We start from the raw sequence: 16,790 nt of genomic DNA on the forward strand, positions 1-16,790 counted from the left end.
TGCTACCACGGGCAGCCTGCCGGGTGGGGGGGGGGGGGGGGGGGGGTAGTCAAGGGTTCTGGGTTAGGATGGGAAACACGATACGAACTTGGGTTAGGGTGAGGGAGAGAGTGGGATTGAGTAACCACCTAGCAAGCCAGCCACCCAGGCAGAGACAGGAAGGACAGTTTATCGCCGGGCTAAGAGTTAAGTCATAAGTCTGACTAAAGAGATAAGTCTTGAGCCTAGATTTGAAAATTGAGACAGAATCTGACTCCCTAACATGAATCGGAAGATTATTCCAGAGGTGGGGTGCAGTAGTCTGCAGTAGTCTTAGATATTCTGGGAACAGCTAATCCCCCTGTTTTGTGAACGAAGCGCACATGAAGGTTTATACGGCTGAAGGAGGTTGACGAGATAGAGAGTGAGTCCATGTAACGCTTTATAGGCTAATAATAAAATGTGAAGTCTGCTCGTGCTTTAATCGGAAGCCAGTGCAAAGACACAAGTACTGGAGTGATGTGATCATACACCAAGGTTTTTTACTGTCTGCTTATGAGTGATCGTACAGCCGTAGAGAATGAGCGTCAGATTGGGACAAGACGAAAACTCAACATGGACAAGAAACAAAAAATGAATGTCTGCCACGGTGTAGAAAACAAAATAAAGACTGTAAATGTAAATGTATGTTTTGTAGCCATTGAGAGTAGCAGCCCATTGATTGACCCTGTGTGTCTAAAAGCTAAAGAAAACAAAACAAATACAGGGTAATATAGGCTAATAACCTTGTTAGTTTTCATACCAACATTATTACTTCTACTGTTGGTTAATAATAAATCAAAGACAAATCTGATCAATCAAAAGGGCTTTCCCAGCATTTTCCCATAAAAAAAATGATGTGTGCTTCTCAACCAATGAATGGAGCAAGTTTGCTATGGCACGTGAACAGATTGAATCGAGGGCATGCCTTATGCGAATGAGCACATGTAGCCAGAAGGGAGCTCATGTTGAGATGTTTACACAGCCACATATGACCAGTAGTGATAGACCAATAAGTAAAAACCAAACATACATAAAACTTGTATTAATTTGAAACGCTTATATTATTCTGAATAAGTTTGATATGAAACATATCCTGAAAGCTATTGCCCTATCAAGTTTGCAGAAACATGTTGAGTAAACTTTTTAAAAGTAAAAAAATAAATAATAATCCATTCAATATTTTGCAGCAAATTCTACTTTTTTATTTTAACATTAAAAAAAAAATCATTTCACAATGAGCCCACTTCATCCCATCACAACTTCAATATCCCATCATAAAACTCAACACGGTACAAAACATATATATATAGGTTCTTTTTTTTTTTTTTTTTTCACATCCAAAATCAGCTGCAAGATAATAGCATAAAAGAGGTATAGCACTGGCCATATAGGCACTCAAACCTACTTTACAACTGAGTTGGGCACTGCAAATTACATTCACATCTCCCCCCTCACACCTCTTCTTTATGCATTTAAAGGTCACATCATAGGGTCCAAAAGGTCACCTGATGTCCTTTCAGTCACTCCGGTGGTCAGATAGGCTGTGACACTGGTTGAGCAGTAGAAGCTCCCTCTGTCTGCACCATCCTTATGTGATCCCCACCATCTTTTCTAATCAACGTATGAAGTGTCAGGTTTGTGTAGTGGGCAGCCCCATTAGACAGGGGCCACGCCGCAGGGCTGGGTGGTTGCTGGCAAACATGGTTTGTGCAGTGGAGAACTTGATGAAGGTGGCGCGGCTCTCTCTGCTCTGCGCCCTGGCCGCAGCACGTGCCAGGATGTCCATGATCCTCAGGAGGTTGTGCTCACTGTGGGAAACAGAATATGACGGGTCAAAATATGTCAGAACAATAAGACACTGCACCATACATTGAGGATGAGAATGGTTTGGCACCATGTACAACTTGATAAGACAAAGATTTAATTGTCAGTGCCTTTCCTAATACTTGACCCTCACCTGTACACATGGATACTGGAGGCGACACACCAGGCCGTTTCACCCTCTGGGGTGGGGGGCTCCTGCAGTACTCTGCGGGCCAGACAGAGGGCAGCACCTGCCAGCTCAGCAGGCAAGAAGACCACGCACTGGCCCTCCAGCAGAGACAGCTCCAGCAGGTAACGGGCCATCCACGTCACCTGGTACACAGACAGAGGGAGTCTAGGTGTTTAAAGAATATCATGTAATCTTAAAGGCACAATCTGGGAATCTGTTCAATTTAAATGGTAATTTAAATTCATGATCATAGCCATATTTTCTTATTTCTGAAGTATGGTGGAGACATGCAGGCTTGAGCAAAAATGTATCTCAAGTTTAACAGATCAATTTTTGCTAGAGAACAATATCACAATAATTAAACTGAAGAGACAGCTGTCAAATAAAAGAGGTCAAAGGTAAAGACTGAGGTTCACCAACTTTGGTGCTGCAGCGTGCGATGGAGGCAATGAGGAGGAGGAAGTGCAGCGGGGGGCAGTTGGACAGCTCAAAATTGAGCTCACAGAGGACCCGGCGCTCCATGCGCAGCAGCTGCCGTTTAGTGTAGCAATTCTCCATCAAGAAACACAGCTCTGACACCTGGTGAGAGGGTTACAGAACCCCAGTTAAAATACTGCATACTGCAGCTCTATTTGAATACCTTAGAAAATGCACTGTTCCTTCTTCCTCAGTACTTTACATTATAATTATAATAATACCAAGTGTGAGGAAGACAGTGAGCCACAGCCATGGGGGTGATGGAGGCCGATAGAATACCTCAGGGAGAACATTCTCTTCCTTCTTGGCTGCCAGGAAGAGACAGACGACTCCTAGGAGCTGCAGGTTGGCAATGGATACCTTGATCTGGCGCAGGGAGCGGTTGATGAGGTAGACAGCCAGGTAGAGGGTCTCATCCGAGAAATTGTACACCTCCTATGGGGAGGTGTAGGGAGGGGCACACAGATGGGTGAGCTACTCGTGCTACCTTTCTTAGAAGTAGAGGAATAGTGAATGAAGAGAGAGGGCTAAATGAAGGGAACAGATAGAAAAAGTACACTACTCACATGGACCTGGATGATCCAGTCTACCAGGATGGTGCGGTGGCTGTCTGTGAAAGGCCAGTCCAGGTTTGTATTAGGGAAGGTGCACCGCAACTGACTTCTCTGGAGGAGGAAAGCAAAGAGAGGTCAGACACCACAGCACTTTAATGTTCTAGAGACCAACATATCACAATCAAAAAGTGTGTTGGGGGAGGGTTCTCCCATGGTTCTGATCTCCTCACCATCATGTCTGAGAAGACATCCCAGGCATACACCGTGTCACAGATTAGGCCCAGTTTCTCCATGCTCAGCTCCAACTCATGGAGCAGTAGGTCAGGCACCAGGCACCGGCACCCCCACCAGGGCATGAAGAGCTGAACAGCCTCCTCTTCACACCCATCTGGCCATTCAGGAGGCAGGGCGAGGGGAGGATAAGCACAGATAAACATGGAGAAGCTCTCATTCAGTTGAATAAGAATGGAGTTATTCTTGTCAGAGTAGGCAAAAGAAGTAGAGTATCTGTGATAAAAGAACACCTAAGTGTGCATAGATTGACAGGACTGAATGTATTATGCATATTCAGAACTCAAGGACGTAACCTGCTGATGTTTTGACTGTATATGCATGGTCTAATAAATGAATTCTCAAGCATGTGTCGTTACTTGAAAGTATAAAGGGAGAGTGAATTGTGCCATGACCTGAGCACATGTGGCTGTCTTCCTCATGGTAGCCCCTGATAATGCCATCATCTGTCGACACTGGCAGCCTCCTGGCCTGCGCAGAGGAAGGAATGCCAGATGTACGGTAAGAGTGCAATGATACAGAGTGCAATGACACCATAAGCCTTTGTATTGACAAATAAAGAAAAACACTTGATAACTCAAAAGAAGGCTAGAATATCAATTATTTACACACCTGAACATGTGAACATGTGGGCCTTATAAGGAAGAGGAAATGAAAGGGAGAAATACAGGGTGCAGCAGAAGGAAAGAGAAGGCCTACCCATTTACAGTTCCCAACCATCCTGCATCATGTGCCTCCCAGGAACCTCTAATTCCAGCCACAAAGGATGGAGGCAATTAGTTTAGCAATTGGGATTGATGATGCGCTTTACACACCTGCAAAACGAATTTCCCCCACCCTTTGTTTGTTACATTATTATGTGTCAATTTATATGTATGTCCTTATTTCTCTGCCTCTAAGCCTATGCAAAGCTCCCGCTGCTGAGGAAAATACTAGAAGCATAAAACTACGCTGCTTCAAGGAGAGCCTCACTTCGCTGCTTTTACACGTGGTCTAGAATGTCTCAGATGACCGTTAGTTGTTAAACTGCGGCTCACGGTACAGAGACGTTACGGTGCCGTGGCGGCGTTGATCTAGTATAGCCATTATAGGCCTACTGAAATTTTAGTCCAAGCCAATTCAACCTCATGATTCTTCAGAGTTTAAACCATTTATGACCATGACATCACAACACATAGCATAATATCAAGGGCAAATTTGAGCATTGCTACGGAGTAATGGCTTTAGACCTAAACATTGTATTGAGAGGAAGGACTTCAATGTATGAGATGTCAATTTTCACCGCACTAAGGTGCGACTCACCTGCGCGGTTTGAAATGTTTGGTCTCCAAGAAATGCAGGTAATGGTGCATTATTCTAATTTCACACTCACCTTCTTGTGTAAATCCAGCAGATGCATGAAATAGTATAATCCGGTTTTGGCCATGACGGTTCGAACCTGAGACATCGAGTTCACTCAGCAAACTCCGCAGCTATTTAAAAGCCAGGAAGAGCGGCGTCAGTGGATGAGAGGTGGAAAAGTCGCTATAACCTACGCCAAGGGGGCAGCTAATAAACTCGCGTGATTGACTAATTGGCGTGTGGAAGACATCTTCATTTGCATTAGTGGCTGACCACTACGGTGGCCCAGAGGCTGGCTGTGTCCCAAAGTGCGTTCTTGCACTCTATCTCGAGTGTATACCGTACGCTCTAGATAGAGTGCAAGAACGCACTTTGGAACACAGACACCATTTTCAAAAAATGCATATTTTTTAAGTGACATGCTATATTTCATTACAATTTTATCACTTGTTTTAAAAAAAAAAAAAAAAGCTCTCTTTTATTAAAGAAAAATATTTCTATTAAAATAATATTTTTTTTAATTAAAAAGTATTTTTCTAAAGAAAAGGTTGTGTTGTTATTATAGTACATGTTATTGGTTTCGCCCGAGGCTGTTGTACCCGGACTGAGGGACGGCAGGTAAAAACCTACATTGCTTGAATGTTCAGATGCACGTCAAGGAATAAAGCCAGTAAAAGAAACCCTGCCCGTTCATTCCTAGTTAGGAATACAAATAAAACGCAAACATAACAAAGGTAACACTTTATTTGATTATACTTTTGTCTGTAAGCAGTCATTGTTGTTTTCAAAATAAACAAAACCAGTCCCGGCTCACGGACAGCCTGGTTCTTGAGCCTAAAACCTCGGCCCAGAACTAAGGGAGAACATCTCCAACATGTACCTTGCTCTTAGAGGATTAGTCGTGGGTGAAAATGTATTGGTCGCAGGTGGCAGGTTTTTGAGCTACTTTAAAAGTGCACCGCGGCCGCCATGGCATTTGTCTTTAAAAAATAAAATCAATTGATTTGACAGTGACCTGCTGCTTGGGACTATCAGGCAGTGAGGCAGGCTGTTGCTGAATAAGTCAGTGAGCGGCGGATGTGGGTAAGTGTGGCGGCAGCTGAGCTGACTGAGTTAGAGGAGCAGTGCACACGATGAAGGGCTACCACCAAACCAGCACTACTGTTTTGGTGAGAACTTATCTCTAACTCCATAACTGATTACTGGATTGATTGATTAATAGTAGAATAAAACTCTCTTTATGTACTTGATGGATCTCCTCTCATTTTCCTTTCCACTGGATTGATTTAATTGATTTTGTGAGAGTCTTATTATGGTGGCGGATAAAGTTAAAGATGGTTGGTTAGTTGGTTTGATGGATGAATGCATAAATGAAAGAGGGGAGGTTAAGATAGATCATTACAATTAACAGGTTAATCAGTATAGGTTAGACTACTATACACTGAGTGAAGCAGGAATGACTGGTGAAGGGAAGAAAGAATGATGCTAGGTAGTTGAAAGGTTAGATACTGTAGATATAAGGTTGGAAAGACAGATAGTGTGTTAAACAGTCATAGCTAGAGAGAGACAGCTTGTATTGTTAGGACAAGCAGTTCCAGGTGGAGGTATTATGGCAGGTGTTATTAACACTCTGACAGCATGCTTTAATTAACGTGTTATTTTTACCTTCACGTGTCCACCTGTCCTGATGACAGATCAAGGGTCATAGTTCATGGCTACATAGAGAACCAATAGAGCTGTGATGATGATGATGATGATGATGATGATGATGATGATGATGATGATGATGATGATGATGATGTATATATATATATGTTACCACGAGTGTTGCGGATCAGCTCCTACTCAACTTCACCATTTTCTTACTATTTTGCTAATTATTATTGCCTTTTGTGTGCAGCACATTGCTGCTCTTCTTTCCTATGTCCGCCAAGCTCTTCTGGACATAAGATCCATTTGTACTTACCGCAACTTCGACCTAACGCACACGGATCCTGTGGTTCAAAAATGTCATATGTTGGTTCCCATTGACTTATATGTTAAAAAGTCCACTTTCCAATTTGTACAGTTTAGAAAGTTGAATGGGTATCTAAACCAAAAGTCATAGAAACGTGAGTTAGACTTCTCCGCATGTTGTAAAGTTGGATTGGTGTGAATAACTTAAAAGTTGTAGGAGGAGTAGAAGAATTTAAATAATAATTAGAAAAATACATTTTATGGCAGTGGAAAAAGGTCTAAAGATGTTTAGATAGATTTGCTGGGTAGTTGATAGAAAGTGTGGTGGTCTTATTATGGTCGTAGATAAAGTTAGAGATATTTTTGTTGGATGGATGGATAGAATGTTAGATAGATAGATAGGATGATTCAGGGGTACTTCAATGGAGTGTGTAGGGAGTTGGTTGGTTGAGAGTGGTAGAATTGGTTGATTAACCGGGTGAGAGTTTTTGGAGTTACAAAAAGCTTAATAGTTTAAAAGGTTTAATAGGTATCAGAAAGCTTTTATCTCGGTTGATGAAGATTTTCTGGGTAGTTGAAAAAGGTGAGAGGTTGGTTAGGTTGGTTGATTGGTGGATGAATGGATAGATGAGAGAGGGAAGCTATAGACAGATCAAAACAATTATGAGGTTAATCAATATGGGTTATACTGAGTGAAGCAGTAGTGACTAGTGAAAGGAAGAAAAGCCCATCTAATAATATGTATGTCGAAGAACAATAGTTGGACATGCTGAAGCAAGCCCACCTAATAATAATAAGTATGTCCAAATACAATAGTTGCTGAAGCACCCCCACCTAATAAGGAGCTAGCGGGTAGGATTTAGTTCCTCTGTTTCAGGCACACACTCCAACACAGTAGGTGGCGGCAGCAATAGCGTTGGATGCAAACGGCCATACAACTCCACGGAAGAAAAAATTGGACTTTTTAGGCAATAATGTAAATTGTTTGGATCTGTTATCATGTGAGTTTACAAGAAAACAATCCTGAGTGACCTGTCTATGTTTAGTTTCGGTTTACAACTACAGCGCAGTCTAGCTGCCAACTGACTATGACCATATTATTTTTACATTTTGGATGTTGTATATATAGGTGGGACTAAGTGCAGTTATGCACATGATCAGTAAGACCTGTGTGGTAGTTTAGCTTGCTAACATCCTCTGCTCTATGCCATGGCATAGGCTTTATGGACAGATAAGAGTCGGAGACTTTCTCTTATATCGAAATTAAAATAACCCCGAATACACAGTTTAAAATCATTCTTACACTGACTGATGCAATGGTTCGTCGGGTGGTTGTCCAATTTTGACGGCCGTCAAGTTTCTCAAATTGCTCTTGCAAAGTAATTTAATAGCAAGTAAAGGGAGTTAGTGAGCTAACTTTGACTAAATCCCGAGTTGTAGCTAAAGTTAGCTCGCTAACTCCCATAGCTCGCTTCGTGGTATACCCCTCGAAAAGTTTTTGTGTTTGTTTGTTTTTTGCAACTCAAGGCACATTTGGTTAGCTTGATGTCCGTCAAATGGACGACAATCAGTGAAAGAATGATTTGATCATAAACTGTCTTGGCGGAGTCATTTTTATTTTGATACATGGCAAATTCTCCGACTGTCTGCCCGTAATTGATACATGAGACTGCATAGAATGCTATGGTATCTGGCTAGCTATTACCTAGCGGATTTAATTCCATGCTACTGTCTGATACTACTGCACTGATAGCTAGCTACGCTAATTTGTGTGCTTTAAGTTTGTGATGGCTCTCTCCAGTGTTGTTACTAACAGGGGTCGGGGTATCACGGTTGATATGAAGTACTACGGGAAGGAGAGGGTTGTGGCGTTGGTGGATATGGACTGTTTCTACGTGCAGGTGGAACAGAGGCTGAACCCAGCTCTGAAGAATACCCCTTGTGTGGTGGCTCAGTACAAGACGTGGAAGGGAGGCAGGTGAGTTCCCAACAGAGAGACTGATTTGGATGGCTAATGCAATTGAGAGAGCGATCTATAGTAGAGTATTTATCTAATTAAACATTAGGCAGCCATAACTAATATAAAGCTGTTCAGCTCGATCATGAAAAAAGAAATCACTTAAATCCACCCAAAAACATGCTGCAAGCAGGATCGACCCCTACAACTCACGCGTGAAAGATCAGGGACATCTCTATCATGCTACACGAACTACATGAGAAAGGGAGACATTACATAAAGCTAGCTCGGTACAAACGCATATTAACTAAATTACACCTAATTTACTATCCATAAATACAAACGCATATTAGCTAAATTGCAGCCATTAAACACAGTCCAATAAATACACTTGCTCTCATACTTCTGATTATTGCGCTAAATCAAAACCCGGAAATGTCCCGGAAGTAGAAGCTACCTGAGTAGCTATTCATAGAGAGTCGGATTTCCCTTATACCGGTTATTGTCATTCAGAGAACACAGCTTACTTGCTAACTAGTATCACTCACCACCACTGGTACCATATTCTTCCTGATTCAGGACACGGTCAATTGTCATCATGAAAGATTAGGTAGTTTGCTAAGCTTCTGTTCAGTCAGGTTGGTGTACTTTTATGACAAGCTGTGTAAAGTAGCTTGTAAATTGAGGTACAGATTTGCATGGCCAATGCTGCACAGCCCGTTGTTCACAGAGTATGTAAATAGAGGACACATTTTCATTTACGATAATGTCCTGTCTGACCAAGAGACAAATACTATGTACAGATGTACAGTTCAAATCCGCACATTCAGTAAACAAAGGTTAACACTGCACACTTTTTATACAAGTTGGTTTCCAGTGTTATTCTGTGATTGTGAGGTCTGATTTTAGGAAAGCGAATGATACTGTCCATGTGCCCTGACAGAAGGCTCTGGCTCCCTTGCCAGGCACCCTAAATTAAAGCATGGTTCAGGAGGTCTAACTTCATAAGTGCATTTAAAGCAATAAATTACCTATTTTTCAATTGCATTGGCCTCTCAAAGCAGTATCTGTGTTGGCAACTCACCCGCCTGATCAGCCACTTGCTAATTCACAACAATTCAAAATGCTTGTATTAATCCCGCAAGGGGCAATTCATGTGTGCGCTCTCCACAGTGGTGTGCAACACTCCACTATAGCCCTACTATCTTGATTGGAATATGTTGTTCTTTATCAGCATCATAGCTGTCAGCTACGAGGCCAGGGCCCATGGGGTTACCAGGAACATGTGGGCAGATGATGCCAAGAAGCTGTGCCCGGATCTCCAGGTAGCACGGGTTAGGGAGTCTCACGGGAAGGCAGACCTCACCCAGTAAGTGCTGTCTTCCGTCCAGTGTTTACACCTATTTTACCCCTACCTGATCCATCCCATGCAGGATGATGTCACCACACAATAGAATAGCCAACACTGCTCACCTGATAAATGTTTGCTGACTACATGCACATTAGCCGAATCTTTGATGGGGTGGTTCATAAAGATATACTACGCTGAACTATGGCACTAGTACCTGCTGAGAAAAAAAACAGTGCTAACTAGCTAACTGTCTCCCTTTGTGCAGTTACCGTGACGCGAGTGTGGAGGTGATCGAGGTGATGTCGCACTTCGCTGTAATTGAGAAGGCCAGTATTGATGAGGCCTTCATGGACCTGACTGCTGCCGTACAGCAGAGACTAAAGGGCATGGCGGACCAGAGGATAGAGCCTCAGCTACTGAAGACAACCCATGTCCAGGGCTACCCACTGCCTCTTGACCAGGAGGTGGCAACAGAGGACACAGTTTCTGCTAAAGGTGGGTTTTTAATCTCCCTAATTAATAAGTCTATGATTTATCTATCTCCAAGGGTGTTGGATTTATGAGAGACTGTTTGTGATAGCGCGTCCAGTGGATACAAATGTGTATCTATATCTTAGGGCTGGGCAGTATATCAACATTTGTTATACCGATTTGATATACGCTGTGATATGGAATTTGACTATACTGTCTAAACACGACACATGCAGATTGTGTGCTGCAACAGTTTGATTCATAATTTAACATTATGAAACATTGAAACATTGAAACATTTTAGCTCTCATGAACAGCTTTTCATACATGCAACAGCAGAAAATATAATTTCCCATCCCATGCCATCCTCTGAATGGTTAACAGACTTCATGGCTATGGTGCCACAGGCACACCTATGCAGTGCATTGTGCCTATCAAATTTGTGGCTGTTTGAAGATTCATAATGACAGCTTAAGGGGCACAAGTTCTTGTTAAAGGCTTTGAGGTATCCCCTGTATCTTTGGTGGAAATGTTTTGAAGTGAGCTGTGCATTGAGTCAGGTTATGCATAGTCATTAAATATATTTAGGACATTGATTATTAAGAAACAAAAAATACCATCATACCAAATATCATATCAATTTAAAAAAAAAAAGAAATACTGTGAGATGATATTTGGGCAACATCGCCCAGCCATACTATATCTTTCTTACTACATTTTGGATTGTGTTGCATCCTGACTTTCTGTGTCAGTATCTGTTTGCATCCCTCACGTCCATATGGAGGCTAGCCGTCAGGGCTATGTCTCTCCATACGTGGTGCTCATCTCCATGTCTTTCCCCAGAGGAGCGGAGGTCTCGGGGGCTGCAGGAGTGGTTGTCCTCCCTGGAGGGGGGTCCAGGCTGTGCGGAGCTGCAGCTGGCTGTGGGGGGCCTGATTGTGGAGGAGATGAGGGCTGCTGTGGAGCAGTACACAGGCTTTCGCTGCTCAGCAGGGATATCTCACAACAAGGTGTGTCCTTTACCAAAGTTAGAGAATTGCGCCAATAGTTATGGCTACTCCATTGCTTACACTAACTGTTACTGATCCATACTCTTAACTAATTATTTAAATTATTTATTTATTTAGAAAGTCTCCCTCACTTACTTCATACCTGCCCTGAGTGCCTCTGTAGTAGTCTGAGACCTCTCTGTATAATGTTAGCCATTGGATTGGCTAGCTAGCTAATAAAAAATATTAATACTTTTGCATTTGTCTAGATGATATTCAGAATTCAGTCCTCTACTGGCAGCCTTTGTTACCACCTCCTATCTCTCTCCAGGTGCTGGCCAAACTAGCCTGTGGTCTGAACAAGCCCAACCGCCAGACCCTCCTGCCTTTAGGCTCTGTCCCAGGGCTATTTAACTGTCTCCCTGTCGGCAAGATGTGAGTAACTGTTACTGTTAATGAAGACCAGCACTTTATTGTGTGACACAATGGCTGAACTGCTGTTTGCATAGAAGCATTTGGTGTCCTAAATGGAATGAATTAATGGTAATATTGATAATGATGAATATTGATAATAATGAAGTAAGCTTATCGCATGATGGGGTGTGCATTAACAGCCGATTTCTGCACAGTGTAACAGTGCTTACTGCCCAAAGTGTGTGGATATCGGCTGTTGTTTACCCCGGAGTGTGTTAATGCATTTATAAAACAGATCCCAGATTTTTTTTCCTGTTTTTTTTTTACTTGCTATTTTAGTACTTAAAACTTGACTCCTGAAACGACCAGAGGAGTGCAGATGCCAAGGAATTTTTATAATTAGAAGATGGTTGAGTTGCTCAAAATCCAAAGGTAGCCGTTGTCCACCACGGATACTAGCAACGTAGCCACTGCAGGCATGCGACAGAGTTTTGTCAGTGATGGGTTTCATAGTTCGTTATATCAATTTGTGACAAAGTGCAACGTAGTGGGGACATATTGTAAGTTGTCACAATTCGCAATTATTCACAAGGGCAGAGGATCTCGTCAGACTGTGCATGTGCAACAGTCACTCTCTTTAAATAAAGTAATTTTTTGCAGGTTGGCGCTGTCAACTGAAATCCGACACAATGTGCCCAGCTACTCGGGTAGCGTCTATTTCCCGGTCATTTCCGGGTTTTGATATTGCTCAATAATCAGAATTATGAGTGCATTTCGATTTTATGGATTTTTTTGGGTGCAATTTAGCTAATATGCATTAGGCCCAGACCTTCTTTTACCGCTACTGCAGATGGAAATGGTTGGCAGATGGCTTGGAAAGCTGTTTTAGTCAATCAGATCACATATTTCTCTGAACACGTTTTATAATACATTTTATTCATAAAGAACTTTTTTTAGAACATAGACACATTACAATGATGTAATAAAGAGTAAATGTCTATTAGACTGTGTTGTATTGTATCAAGTCTGTTGTTTCTCTGCAGTCGTAACCTGGGAGGGAAGTTTGGAGCCTCTATCACAGAGACGCTGGAGGTGGAGAACATAGGGGAGCTCACCCGCTTCTCTCTGGCCCAGCTGGGACAGCACTTTGGGGATAAGACTGGGTATGAACACTTTTGTGATTTTGGCTGGACATTTAGAACTATTCCATTGGTTCGATTGTGCCAGGCAAACTCAATCAAGCATAGCTACGTATTTTAAATTATTCCAAATACTATTTGAACCCAGGCCTGATAGTTACTACTATGTACTATATCCTTCAGTCAGTGGCTGTATGACCTGTGTCGTGGGATTGAGTTTGAAGCAGTGAAGCCCAGACAGCTTCCTAAGTCCATCGGCTGCAGTAAGAACTTTGCTGGGAAGTCCTCACTCACCACCAGAGAGCAGGTACTTCTTTCTCGCTATCCTTTGACCCCTGCCTACCAGTAGCTGTCGCTTCAGGTGCATCTCAATAGTCTAGAGTGGCTTCCTCCTTCTGCACTGATGGTTAAGAACTGGACAGAAGATAATTGTTCAGAAGGTATCTATTTTATTATGTTTACCTGTACTGCTACTATACTGTGTTGTGTTGATCAATTCAGTTGAGAAGAAGGAGACAACAAGAGGAAGCTACTTGAGACTATTGAAATGCACTCTGTCTCTTTCTCTGCCCGTCTCTCCATCTCTCTCTCTTTCTCTTTGCTTATCTCTTGTAATTACCAGATCATGTGTAGCCCTTAGTGTTAACTCCAGTCAGAGCCCTGTGTGGTGGTAAGTCCGTTGATGTTAGAGTGATGAACTAAAGTATGTGTGTGCAGGTGCAGCACTGGCTCTATCAGCTGGCACTAGAACTGGAGGAGAGACTGTCCAAGGACAGAGAGATGGTGAGGAGACACTCCAGCTTACCTTTCTTCTCTTATCGTAACTCTCCCTGTCTGGGTCGTCCTCTACAGACACTGATGAGGTCATCTCCCTGCCCACTCTTGACCCCTCCCTCTCTTTCCCTCTCTCGCTCCACTTTTCCTGTTCATTTCTCTCTCTCTCTCTCCTCTCAAGAATGGTCGAGTGGCTAAGCAGTTGACGGTGGGGTTACGGCAGTTGGGGGACAAGAAGCCGAACAGTTTCTCCCGCTGCTGTGCGCTAGCACGCTACAATGCTACCAAGATCTCCTCAGACAGCTTTGCCATCATCAAGAGTCTGAACACAGCAGGAAACCACCAGGCAGCATGGTCAGTAACATGGATTATAATTATAACCCTTACTGTCACACTGTAAAACTAACAAACTAATTCAGGCATTATGTGAAATATAGCACAAACATTTTATACATCTACACTCACCTAACACTTTATTAGGAACACTATACTAATACTGGGTAGGGCCTCCCGCTCTCAAAACAGCCTCAATTCTTCGTGGCATTGATTCCACAAGATGTTGGAAACATTCCTTTGCGATTCTGGTCCGTGATGACATGATTGCATCACGCAATTCCTGCAGATTTTTCAGGTGCACTTTAAGCTGTGTATCTCCTGTTCTACCACATCCCAAAGGTGTTCTATTGGATTCAGATCTGGTGACTGGGAAGGCCACTAAAGAACACTGAACTCATTGTCATGTTCATGAAACCAATTTGAGACGACTTTTGCTTTGTTATATGATGCATTATCATGCTGGAAGTAGCCATTAGAAGATGCGTAAATTGTGGCCTTGAAGGGATGCACATGATCAGCAACAATACTCAAATAGGCTGTGGCTTTCAAGCGATGATTGATTGTTATTAACCGGCCCAAAGTTTGCCAAGAAAACATTCTCTACACCATTACACCACCTCCACCATGAGAAGGTGTACAGGTGTTCCTAATAAGCTGTTTTGTTCTCCATGGTTATATAGTATGCTTGTGTGTATTTATCTCACTCATCATATTACCCAATTCTCTCTGTCTCTCTCTCTCTCTCAGGACTCCACCCCTCACCCTGCTCCATCTCTCTGCCAGTAAGTTCAGTGATGCCCCCTCTGCTGGCGCTGGAGGAATTGCAGGCTTCCTGTCCAGTGATGTCACTTCCACACAGAGTCTATTCCCCCTCATCCAGTCCTCCACCCAACCCTCTCTTGGCTCAAAGAGAGACTCCACCCTTAAGAGACCTAGTGCCATCCAGTCCTTCTTCCAAAAAGCAGCTGAGAAACAGAGGAAGAAAAGAAAGGAAGAGGGGGAGGAGCAGGTAGAAGATGAAGAAGAGAATGATGGAGGCACCTCAGTCGTGGAGAAGAGGCTATCAGAGTGTGCAACCCCCACATCTAGCGCACCTTCTCTCAGATCGCCCTGTCACTCTTCCTCTGTTGTAAGTCCCTCAGCCAGCCCTGCAGGCATCTCCTCCCTCTTTCAGAGGAAGACCCTGGAGAAAAATCTGCAGCCCCCGGCCCCGGCCTTGCACAACACTGCTACAGCAGGAAATGACACCAGAGAATCAACCAGACACTTTACAGACACAGAGGGACATGACCTATCAGGAAATGACATGGTAGGAAGAAACACAAACATGGAAGCCAGACTGTCTGAAGAGCAGGCTGGAAAACACGCGTCACTCTCTGCCTCTGACCAAGCATGGTGTTTATCCCTGGGGTTTAGGGAGGGACCAGACCCCCAGTCAGAGGAGAACCATCCTAGGACATCAGATTCACCCCCGTTCAGCCTCAACATCCCTCCTGACCCCCTTCAGCCCCACAGCCTGGCCACTGAGGACCTGCTCACCTGTGAGCGCTGTGGCCAGGCTGTGCTGGCCTGGGAGATGCCTGAACACAAAGACTTCCACTTTGCCCTGGACCTGCAGAACTCATTCTCATCTACAGCTTCTTCCTCCTCCACCTCCTCTGTTTTGGCTACCCCTCGTCCCCCACCTCTCAGAGCAGGAGCAGCCCCCCTCCAGTCGTCCCAGGGGAAAACGCGGGCCAGGGGAGGGCATTCAGGACCCCAGCCTAAAAGGTCCCGCTCCCAGGGGGGCAAAACGGGCACACTGGACTCCTTCTTCAAGAGGAGCTGAGGAGGAGGTGAGGGACAAGATGATAGTAGAGAGTATACAGTAGATGATGTATGATCAACCACTGAAAATGCTTGAAATTCACTGCAAAATCAAGTATTGAGTTGCTGTGCTATGATGCCATTTTAGTAATAATAATTGAGTAATATAAGACATATTTGGACAGCAGGCCAACAGTCCATAATGGTTGTGTGATATGAGTGTGATGATTTTGTGACATGGCATGTGATATTTCTGCAATTGATGTTGTGTGAGGAGCCTGTTGAAGCCATATGATCCTAATGGGGCACTGTCATGAGGGTGTGTTGTCTTCTAAGTGTGTATTATATTTGATATTCATATTTTCATTAAACAAAGAAAATTTGTTCTGTGTGCGCTCTTTCTTTGTCATTAAGCACAAGCATAATGCATACAGCCTACGCATGTTTAGAAACATGGAATAGAATGGATAGAATGGAATAAAACTGAATTAATACAACTATTAGATGAGGCATTCTGTGAGTGTATCTTTGAAGTTGTCTGATACACTTTGACACTAGATGGCAGTGGTGTCTCACACTTCAGCTTATAGTCAGCCTTACATACTGTATTTGCATTCAAGGAAATTGCTTCCACCAATGCACATCTAATGGTAGGCAGAAATTGTGCTGCGAGGTCATGCCTGGTGAAGTCAATCAACTCAGTGCCACTGTGGTGTGTTCACCTTGTTATTGTAATGGATGAGTGGCACAGTACAGTAGGCCTACAGTAGCGATAATCAGTAGCTTAGGAGTGTATGTATACTGTCAATAGTGGCACCATCTCTACAGTCAATAACCTGTATTTAAAGCATTTCATACACACATTCAATACAATGCACTTTACAGAAAAAAAACAAAGGGAGACGTCATGGTGCTGGTTT

The 16,790-nt window shown here is 43.2% G+C and overlaps 2 protein-coding genes across 3 annotated transcripts; one reads left to right on the forward strand and one right to left on the reverse strand.

Annotated features, from left to right (window-relative positions):
* Positions 1–1,265: 1,265 nt before the first annotated feature.
* ccnp (cyclin P) lies at positions 1,266–4,832 on the reverse strand. Its single transcript, XM_083696262.1, has 7 exons — positions 4,709–4,832; positions 3,276–3,807; positions 3,058–3,156; positions 2,771–2,926; positions 2,435–2,593; positions 1,979–2,157; positions 1,266–1,829 (listed from the first exon to the last, which is right to left on the reverse strand). Exons 2-7 carry the CDS (start codon positions 3,480–3,482, stop codon positions 1,652–1,654), a joined length of 978 nt encoding a protein of 325 aa, XP_083552388.1. The 5' UTR covers positions 3,483–3,807; positions 4,709–4,832; the 3' UTR covers positions 1,266–1,651.
* Positions 4,833–7,554: 2,722 nt separating this feature from the next.
* polh (polymerase (DNA directed), eta) lies at positions 7,555–16,254 on the forward strand. 2 transcript variants are annotated; one of them, XM_083695416.1, is made up of 11 exons: positions 7,555–7,634; positions 8,435–8,611; positions 9,825–9,959; positions 10,207–10,436; positions 11,256–11,422; positions 11,733–11,836; positions 12,859–12,978; positions 13,138–13,261; positions 13,672–13,737; positions 13,910–14,082; positions 14,812–16,254. In XM_083695416.1, the coding sequence occupies exons 2-11, from the start codon at positions 8,472–8,474 to the stop codon at positions 15,890–15,892; spliced, it is 2,340 nt and encodes a 779-aa protein (XP_083551542.1). In that variant the 5' UTR covers positions 7,555–7,634; positions 8,435–8,471; the 3' UTR covers positions 15,893–16,254. The 2 variants fall into 2 exon arrangements, with proteins under 2 accessions (XP_083551542.1, XP_083551543.1); XM_083695417.1 differs by having other exon boundaries at positions 13,678–13,737.
* Positions 16,255–16,790: the final 536 nt, after the last annotated feature.

This window comes from Argentina silus, assembly GCF_951799395.1.
Source record: "Argentina silus genome assembly, chromosome: X".
Taxonomy (NCBI): domain Eukaryota; kingdom Metazoa; phylum Chordata; class Actinopteri; order Argentiniformes; family Argentinidae; genus Argentina; species Argentina silus.

Bases quoted from the DNA above. Each gene is read 5' to 3' on its own strand.
- ccnp (XM_083696262.1), bottom strand. From the start codon at position 3,482: ATGTTTATCTGTGCTTATCCTCCCCTCGCCCTGCCTCCTGAATGGCCA. The intron at 3,157-3,275 runs GTGAGGAGATCA...TTCCTCCTCCAG, and splicing joins ATGTCTTCTCAGACATGATG to AGAAGTCAGTTGCGGTGCAC. The intron at 1,830-1,978 runs GTGAGGGTCAAG...TGTTTCCCACAG, and splicing joins TCCAGTATCCATGTGTACAG to TGAGCACAACCTCCTGAGGA.
- polh (XM_083695416.1), top strand. From the start codon at position 8,472: ATGAAGTACTACGGGAAGGAGAGGGTTGTGGCGTTGGTGGATATGGAC. The intron at 11,837-12,858 runs GTGAGTAACTGT...GTTTCTCTGCAG, and splicing joins TGTCTCCCTGTCGGCAAGAT to TCGTAACCTGGGAGGGAAGT. The intron at 13,738-13,909 runs GTGAGGAGACAC...TCTCCTCTCAAG, and splicing joins TGTCCAAGGACAGAGAGATG to AATGGTCGAGTGGCTAAGCA.